General features: G+C 50.8%; 2 protein-coding genes across 2 annotated transcripts; one reads left to right on the forward strand and one right to left on the reverse strand.

Annotated features, from left to right (window-relative positions):
- Nucleotides 1–663: 663 nt before the first annotated feature.
- Nucleotides 664–2584, forward strand: GGTG_13339 (hypothetical protein; the record flags this gene model as incomplete). The annotated part of the gene is made up of 3 exons (XM_009231245.1): nt 664–681; nt 839–2210; nt 2553–2584. The coding sequence occupies 3 exons, from the start codon at nt 664–666 to the stop codon at nt 2582–2584; spliced, it is 1422 nt and encodes a 473-aa protein (XP_009229509.1).
- Nucleotides 2585–7006: 4422 nt separating this feature from the next.
- On the reverse strand, nt 7007–8669 carry GGTG_13340 (hypothetical protein; the record flags this gene model as incomplete). The annotated part of the gene is made up of 3 exons (XM_009231246.1): nt 7007–7028; nt 7355–8191; nt 8548–8669. The coding sequence occupies 3 exons, from the start codon at nt 8667–8669 to the stop codon at nt 7007–7009; spliced, it is 981 nt and encodes a 326-aa protein (XP_009229510.1).
- Nucleotides 8670–9578: the final 909 nt, after the last annotated feature.

Raw genomic sequence — 9578 nt, forward strand, 5'->3', positions numbered from 1 at the left:
ACAATCAGGACTGGCTGCAGTGCACGTCAGGGCACGCCACGCCGTAACATCTGTTGGGCCTTGGCACATTCAGGCATCAATTCCTTCTTGGCCAACGGCGATCCTCCCTCGACCTACATCGGTCCCGGGGGTAGTCCTCGTGTGACACTTATTGCGCAGCTGCGAATCAATGCGACAGCCATAGCAGTCCGGACGGGGTTTAAACGTGGCCATTTTAGAAATAAAAAGAGAACTGGAAAAAAGGAAAGGAGTTGGCAAAAAGGAAAGGGAATTAGAAATCATGCAAGCAGACTGGACCTCGAACGTCTTGCTGCTTTGGATTTGCACGCCACTGTCGCCGTGGAGAGCTATCTTGCTACTACTACTACTACTACTACTAGGTTTTCTAGCTGTTGATGCAACTTTTACATGTTTGTGTTGGAATCCCAGCACGGCGCACGCACAGGCTCAAGGGCCCACTAAGATCGGCGAGTTTCGGGGACCAACAAGCCCCGAGCTCACCTGTATATAAAGGGAGCCAGAGGCTCCCTCCTTCCCATTCGTTTTCTAGAGAGACAGACAACAGACAGACCTTGAATAGACCCCTTCCAGGTCATTGTCTCACCCCTTCATCGGAGATCTCCTCACCAAGGACACCATAGTCCTCCCAAAAGTTTTATTAAAATGGGTATTCCCGGGTATGTATATAACCAACCCAGTCTTTATAACATTATTCCAGAGACTGATGTCACGTCCTATGTTTGAAGCATGTACAAAGAAATCGGGCCTGGGGACCGTATCTCTTTATCCAAACTTGCTGTCGAGACATTTGAACGAACAGGCCGCCCGCTGCGATTAGCTATCGACATCAATATGGCAGTTCCAGGCGCAGGCGGCCAAGGGTGGCTCCAACCCGGCTACCCGAACGCTCTTCTACCGCCTCGTCCGCCTGCAAAGCCATTCCATCCAGCCTACCTTTGTATTTGACGGCCCCAACAAGCCCACCATGAAGCGCGGCCGCCGCACAAGTGGTAGCCGGGGTGGTGCCGTGTCCACAGCTATAGCCAAGCGCCTCATTCATCTATTCGGCTTCTACACCCATGATGCGCCAGGCGAGGCCGAGGCCGAGTGCGCCCTGCTGCAGCGATGCGGCATCGTTAACGCCGTGCTTAGCGAGGACGTCGATACAATTATGTTTGGCTGCACGTGCACCTTGCGAAACTGGTCTGCCGAGAAGGAGGAGGGGAGCAGCAGTGGCCCACCCACGCATGTTACCGTTTATAATTCGGCCGCTATCGCACGCCCGGACGCCGCGGGCATTGACGGCGAGGGAATGGTGCTCGTTGCGCTGATGAGCGGCGGTGACTACGATCCGGACGGCATCCCGGGCTGCGGCCCCAGGGTAGCGTGCCAAGCAGCTCGCGCCGGCTTCGGCAAATCTCTCTGCAGGATCAAGCGCTCCGACCCGCCAAGCGTCTTGGCCGCATGGCGCGAAGAGCTCAGGCGGGAGCTGGCCGATAACACTAAAGGCTTCTTCAGCAAACGAAACAAAAACATAGCCGCCGCAATACCCGACAACTTCCCCAATATGGAGGTCCTGGGCTACTATAGGTACCCGAATGTGTCCCAGGACGCTGTGCTTGAAAGTGTTAGATGCTCCTTCCTTGGCACTACTGCTGGCGGTAATATGGATCTTCAGGGCCTGCGAGACTTTGCTGCGCACACATTTGACTGGAGTGGCAAAGAAGGCGCGACTAAATTCATCCAGGTGTTGGCCCCTAGTCTTTTGGTGCGGAAGATGCTGCTGCCATTGAAACCGAATGGTTGTCTGGTGAAGGCAATATCTAAACGGCGCATCAGCCACGCCAGCAGCGGCCGAATTCACGAACTGCGCGTGTCGTTTCTGCCGTTAAGCGTTGTCGGTATCGATCTTAACGCGGAGCCAGAAAAGGTTCCAGGAATACGCGGGTGCAGTGGGCTGGCTTTCAATGGTGACGAGAAGTTCGAAGCCGAGGCGCCTAGCTCCACGCAGGGCGGCGGACCGAAAAAGGGATTTGACCCATGCAAGCCAAACCTAGTCTGGATCCCCGAGTTTGTGGTTAGGCTTGGGGCTCCTGAGGCGCTGAGGAATTGGGAAGTAGAGCAGAGGGCAAAAAAGGAGGCGGCACCGGCGCCAAAAACAACAAAAGCCAAAAGAGCAAAGGCCGCCCAGGAACCCAATCACACCATTGGTAGGTATTTCAAAGTGACAAGGAGAGGAAGCGTACGGGATCACTAATGCTTAACTTGTATCTTCTCGTCCATTGGCCTAGTGGGATTAGGCTTAGCTAAAATCGAACCGTGACACTCACGTTTTCCCATCTTCGGTTGTTGTAAGCTATCTAGATATTACGACGTGCTTCCTTGCCGCAAATTACACTTGGCAGTATAATATTTTCATACGTCCATTTTGTCTACCACGGAAACTAATTATTTTACATTTACATTAATATCCTTATGATGTATAAGCCAGTCCCACCAATAATCTCTAGTTTCGTACTTGCAGTTACCGATTTGACCCCCTTGAAAAATAGGTTCTGAGGCATTACTCCGGTTGATAAAATAATAATTGATTATATGACTTATGTCTCCATAGCCAATGTAGTATATTGGCTCGCTAATTTGGTCTGAGCTTTCGGCTTTAGAAACCGAAAGCTGCGTGGTTTTCAAAGAAATTTTGCACGTATTAAAAACGAGTTCTTCGCTCGATTGAAACACGTTCCGTTGATAAGCACGAGAAAAGATCCCTTTATCACCAATGGATAAAGTCGGTTTCCGCCGAAGCTTAGCTATAAGCTGATAGCAGTCCCCGGCGGTAGCTTTAATATCACTTGTCGGGTTTGAATACAAGGCAAACAGTGATATTTTTGGAGAACAGATTTGGTACCCAATATCCCGAGGAAGCATAGTGCGTCCAGAGGCAGCCCAGTGAATTGGAACCTTACTAAGCGGTGGCTTATTTGCAACAACTATAGAAATAAAATTAATTGTTGCAAGAATGTAGTACGAAATATCTTTCTCAAACTTCATTATGTTAGCCTATATTGATATTATGTAGGTTTAACAACAAAACGATGCGTACTTTACAAAGCAGCGTATAATCTTCCTTATTTATAATAAAATAACGTAAATCACAAGCGGATATCGCACACAAGCGAATAGCGTACTTTAGGGCAGGTTTGGTAGTAAAGGTGTTTTTTGTTTTTTCTATACAAAAGCTATAAACTAACGTAGTCCACAAGCGAGTGCCACACCCACACCCAACTTCCGGTTAATCGACGCGCATGCCAACCCAACAACGCCAGGAATCCATTCAAACTATTCGGAACTGTATACATCGGACATCTCTACTTCTTCCTGACAGGTGCGCGCATTGTGTCCGGTCTTGCCGCAGGTGCCACATCGCCGACGAGTCGTTGTCGCCCTCCTTTCCTAACCCCCATGGTCGCGCATTTCTTGCTGTAGCTGTCCATCCAGCTCCTCCTGGTCCAAAGCATTTCGTACCTTTTCGACAGTATGTAACCCTTTTTATCGAACACGTGTTTTTTTGGCCTTCCGGCGTTTGCTTAATGCTTCGTTCGCTTTGCGTAGCGAAGCAACTTCGGCTTTAAAAAGGGCCACTTAATGCATTATCGAACTCGTTCCTTTCGCAAACTGGTCCATAGCCGCTAGCATTGGTAACGGAAAGCTGTTTCGGTGATTGGAGATCCGAGTTTTAATGTGTTCGAACTGCGAAATTGCGTCCCTGGCTGTCTGGGGCGTTTTAGAAGTCCAAGGTTCGGCGTCGCTCAGGGGCTTTCTCGGGGGAGTTGGAGTCCGTAACCTTATATCCAGCTTTTCCAAAACCGAATCCGGATTGAAAGGAGCAAGGCCAGCCCCTCGGAAACCTCCCTGGATATTTTTTTCGGTTATGGAATTAAAAAATGCCGCTTTAAACGCCAAAAGGAACTCGACCTTGGTTACGTGGCTAAGGGCCAGTACGGCACTAATTCTGGTTTATGGTTTTTACATAACGTGTTTCATCAGTAAGTGACGCACATCAGCAAGTGACGCGTTTTCCATCGCGACCCGCGTCTCCCACTTCCAACCTCAATTGCTCAACAACCACAAATGGCATCCACATCCAACGAAGCTAGAATTGTTCTTGCCATGCGGGCAATGCAATCTAACGCGCAATTAAGCGTGCGTTCGGCCGCCAAAATCTACGACGTTCCTGAAGCCACGCTGCGTCGCCGACGCGCTGGCCGACCTGCTCGACGCGATTACGTACCCAAATTACGGAAATTGACGGAATCCGAAGAGGAGGCGCTTGTCAAATACATACTCGAACTGGATTCGCGAGCATTCCCTCCCCGGCATTCTGGTGTTGAAGATATGGCCAATCGATTGCTCGCCGAACGTGACGCGGACGCCGTCGGCAAGTGCTGGGTTGAAAAGTTCGTTAAACGCCGCGCAGAGCTCGGCACGCGCTGGATTCGAAAGTACGATTACCAGAGGGCCAAGTGCGAAGATCCCAAGCTCGTTTCTGCGTGGTTCGACCTTGTACGGAACACTGTGGCCAAATATGGCATTCAGGATGACGACATTTACAACTTCGACGAAACCGGCTTCCTTATGGGCATGATCGCCGCCGTTATGGTTATTACAACATCGGAAGGCCGTGGCAAAGCAAAGCTGGTCCAGCCTGGCAACCGAGAATGGGCCACAGTCATCCAAGGGGTTAACTGTTGCGGTTGGGCGATCCCTCCTTTCATCATCGTCAAGGGGCAGTACCACCTGGCCAATTGGTACTCGGAAACCGACCTTCCACGCAATTGGGTTATCGCAACAAGCGCCAATGGGTGGACTACGAACGAGCTCGGCCTGCAATGGATCCAGCATTTCGACAAACACACTGCAGCTCGTTCCACGGGATCCCATCGTCTGTTAGTGCTGGACGGGCACGAAAGCCACCACTCGACGGATTTCGAGCTTTACTGCCAAAAACACAACATCGTTACGCTTTGCATGCCTCCGCATTCGTTACACTTCCTTCAGCCGCTTAACGTTGGGTGTTTTAGCCCGCTGAAAAAGGCGTACGGTCGAAAAATCGAAGACCTGATGAGGTCGCACGTTAACCACGTGACCAAGGTCGAGTTCCTTTCGGCGTTTAAAGCGGCATTTTTTGACTCCATAACCGAGAAAAACATCCGAGGAGGTTTCCGAAGGGCTGGCCTTGCTCCTTTCAATCCGGATTCGGTTCTGGAAAAGCTGGATGTGAGGCTACGGACTCCAACTCCCCCAAGGACGCCCCTGAACGACCCTGAACCTTGGACCTCCAAAACGCCGCGGACAGCCAGGGAAGCAACTTCGCAGTCCGAACACATTAAAACTCGGATTTCCAATCACCAGGGCAGCTCTCCGACATCCATGCTGGCGGCTGTGGACCAGTTTACGAAAGGGGTCAGGGCAATCATGCATCGGGTCAACCTTTTGGAAGAAGAGTGCTTTAGGTTACGAAGGGCGAACGAGGCACTAAGCAAACGCCGGAGGGCCAAAAAAACACGTGTCCGACAAAAAGGGTTACATACTGTCGAAAAGGTACGAAATGCTTTAGATCAGGAGGAGCTGGATGGGCAGCTACAGCAAGAGATGCGCGACCATGGGGGTCAGGAAAGGAGGGCGACGACAACTCGTCGGCGATGTGGCACCTGCGGTAAGACCGGGCATAATGCGCGCACCTGTCAGGAGGAAGTAGAAATGTCCGATGTATACAGTTCCGAATAGTTTGAATGGATTCCTGGCGTTGTTGGGTTGGCATGCGCGTCGATTGTCGAATGGTCGGGTTTGGGTGCGTCATTTGCTGATGTGCGTCACTTAAGTCAGTGCACCCCGAGTCCGCCACCCCCCCTGTCCGCCACCCTCTTCCCCATACAAACGGGTGAAAACTCACTGTTTTTACAACGCAATTAAAACTCGAATAAAAATCGCAAAAATATGCAGTGAGCGGGGATATAAAGAGTAAAAGTGGGAATATATTTTAATAATTTATATTATATTCTATATGTAACGGTTGGTAACTAAATTCCAAATGAATTAATAATAGGTAAAATGTTAAGGATTGCTAACAAATTATATGGGAATTATAACATTTGAAAATTGCTAATAACTTTTTAATAGCATACGTTACAAATATGCGGCTTTCTGCATTATATATATAAAATTGCAAATTTTAATGTATAATATTTGCATATAATATATATTACGTAATTACCCAGATTTTTAACATATACACAGTGTATTGCACAGTGCACTGGAAATTTGTTTTTTAAAAATTATAAAAAAATTAACGTGGTTCACAAGCGAGTCGGACACACAAGCGAGTCGGACATGTGCAAAATGCATATTAAACACGGTTTTCGATACCCTTGCTAACTCAGCCAATTTAAGCCCAAATTTAACTAAATTTAAACAGGATATATTTAATTACGTAGTAAATTTAATTTAATTTTCTTAGATTTTTAGTATTACCTTTTTACGGTTAGTTCGAAACACTGTATAATACACTGTTCAAATTATACAAATTACTTTAAAATGGTAATAATAAATTTTTATAAAATTTAAAAAAATTAGGTTATATTTACTACGTAATTGCGCATAACCTGCGAAAATATTATTAAATTTAAGCCTAAATTGGCCGAGTTAGCAAGGGTATCGAAAACCGTGTTTAATATGCATTTTGCACATGTCCGACTCGCTTGTGTGTCCGACTCGCTTGTGAACCACGTTATATGAGTTTGGTTTTTTAAATATAATAACTACGTATTTTAGCTTTAATATTTCGTGTAAATTTACTGCAGTAAAATGTACATAACAATTGTAAAATTATTCCCGTTTTTTATTTACATATAAATTATATGTAATTTTTTACTTTTAATAAATATTTAAATTTAATACCCGTAATAGCGTATAAATAATATCTTCTTAGCATATATTAAAAACCGCGTTTTTAAATCGTATAACCCCGTTTACTGTATACTTTTCCGATTTTTATTCGAATTTTAATTGCGTTGTGAAAACAGTGAGTTTTCACCCGTTTGTATGGGGAAGAGGGTGGCGGACAGGGGGGGTGGCGGACTCGGGGTGCACTGACTTAATACAATGCAATAACAACCCATGGAAGCAAAAAGTTGCAGTGAGTGGGGTATCTCGATTTAAACTATAGATGTCAAGTAGCCAGTAGACAGCTAGGGATACAGAGAAGGGGGGGACGCTGTCATTGTCAACGGTAGCATTGAAAGCCGAAGGGTGCTCTGCCTCCATAGAGAACGATCATCCCTTGGGCAGTGGGAAATACTCAACTGGCACTGCCACCGTCTGTCCCGCAGGCACGACGACGCCGGACTTGCTGGTCACCTTGCGGACCACTGGGACACCGCTTTTCATGGTGACGATAGGGACGTGAAAGTTCTCCTGGGGGAACGAGATGAGGTCCGCTCCGAAATCCATCATAGCCTCTCGTGGTTTGAAGAAGGCGATTCCCAGAAGTACTCCTGCTCCCAGCGATTTGACGAGCCAGGCGCAGCCTGTCTGCTGCAGGATGCCGGGTCGCCCGTTGAGGTGGAAGCCTGGGGTGAAGAACGTGATTTCTGCGAACTTGGTGCTCTTTTCTGGGCAGGGCGAGTTCCATCCTCCCAGGATCGGCTGGGCGTCGGGATCAGTGACATCGTAGAACTTGTAAGTAAAGCCATTCCGGTCCAGGAACTTAACTGTTATCATATTATGGCCGGCACCGGAGTTTGCGCAGATCTCCACGTCTTGGCCGTTGATCGACAGGCGGATCTTCATTTTGGCGTACTGGTAGCCTCCGAGCGCCGTCGTCTCGACAGGGGCCTTTGGAATCTCCCTGATAACGTCGGACTCGTCGTATTGCCGGACGGCATCCTTTCCCGTCATTTCGTAAATAGGGATGCCAGGGCAAGCGGTGAGGTGAGCAAAAAGAAGGTTGCGTGACGGCATCGTCGTGCCGCAGGAGCGGCAGGTGTGCGACTCTGTGTAGAGGTCGACGACGTTGTGCACATCGTCAACAGGCGCGCCTCCGTCGCTATCATCGTCAGAGGCCTCGCCTGAGTCCTCATGCGGACTCTCGGGGCCGTCGGAATCGACGTTGTGGATCCTTTCCCTGTCGCGGGGCCTGTAGTTGTCTCGGTCGTCCCGACGGTAAGGGCGATCTTCTTTGCGGTCGTTACGGCGTTGAGGGCGATCGTCCTTGCGATCCTCTCGGCGATTGAAGCGGTCCCCGTCGCGAGCGTAGCGTCGGCGATCCTTGTCGCGGTCGTCGCGGTCGCGATCCTTGTCGCGGTACGTCTCAAGGGGACGGTTGTTCTTGAAGTCGCGCTAGCCTCGGAAGTCACGGAAGCCTCGATTGTCCTGGGGATACCTGCTGCGAGGTTTCTCGTGCTTGCGAGAGTGCTCTTTGGTGTCCTTTTTGTCTCGGAGATCGTGCAGTTTGGCCGAAGCGTTGGGGTATCTCTTGCGTGCCAGTCTCACCAGTCGGGTATTGGCCGGAAGGCAACAGCATCGGCGGCGTCCACGCCGCCACCGGGGCGGATCGCGAGCGGTAGGGCGAGCCCGATGGCGAACACGAAGGAGGTAATAAGGGTGACGCCCATGTCCAACGCGAGGCCGGCGCAAGGCACACCCTCGACCGCGGTCTTGACGGGGGCAAAGTCGACGGCGGCAAGGCACCGAGCCGCGAGAACGAGGGTAGGTGCCGCTGATCCATCCAAATCATCGACTTCTTCTCTGCTAACCTGGTTCCCCGTACCTGCAGCACCTACCCGGGGCCCGGTCGATGTGCCCACGCCGCGCCCGGCGGCGTCGACCACCCACATGGCCGCCCCGCCCCCCTATCGTGTACCTTTGCCACCTACGCCCCCATCGACGCTCGCCACCGCCGGTACCCCGGCGCCCAACACCTCGATGCCGCCCACCCATCGACCGGCGGGCGAGCCAGATCGCGGTCCAACCCAACGGCAAACCAGGCCCGCCCCGCCGGGGGCTCCCAACCGTCCAAGGGAATCCTTCTTCCAGCATTTTCGAGAGGCCATGCGGGAAACCCCGTACGCGACGCTCCAGCCGGCCTGAAGCCAAACGCCGCCAGCTCAACGGACCCATACACGGGGTCCCGACCAGCAAACGCCGCAAGGTCGGGGACCGGCATAACCCCGAGGCCTGTTGATCATCGGGCCTGCCACCAAAGCAGGCACGCCTTTGCCTCGAAATGCAGTTCCTTTGCGACCACGTCCTTTGCGCCCGACCGGACATCCGGCAACGAAATCACTCACCGTCGGCAAGAATGGGCATTAAAGGGCTTTGGCCAAAAGGGAGGCCTGGTTTCACGCTCGATAGCTACCGCCACAACGGAGGCCAGGATCGAGCCATTGAACCACGGCATCGGGGTGGTTTTACCCCGCACCCGCACGCAGGACCGTGTTCGAATAGGCCGCCTTTGCGAATCCGTCGACGGGGCCACAAGGACGAAACTTTTGGGGGCAAGCCGCCGGGGGGGAGGGGGAGGG

The sequence above is a fragment of the Gaeumannomyces tritici genome (assembly GCF_000145635.1).
Source record: "Gaeumannomyces tritici R3-111a-1 unplaced genomic scaffold supercont2.12, whole genome shotgun sequence".
NCBI classification, from domain to species: Eukaryota; Fungi; Ascomycota; class Sordariomycetes; order Magnaporthales; family Magnaporthaceae; genus Gaeumannomyces; species Gaeumannomyces tritici.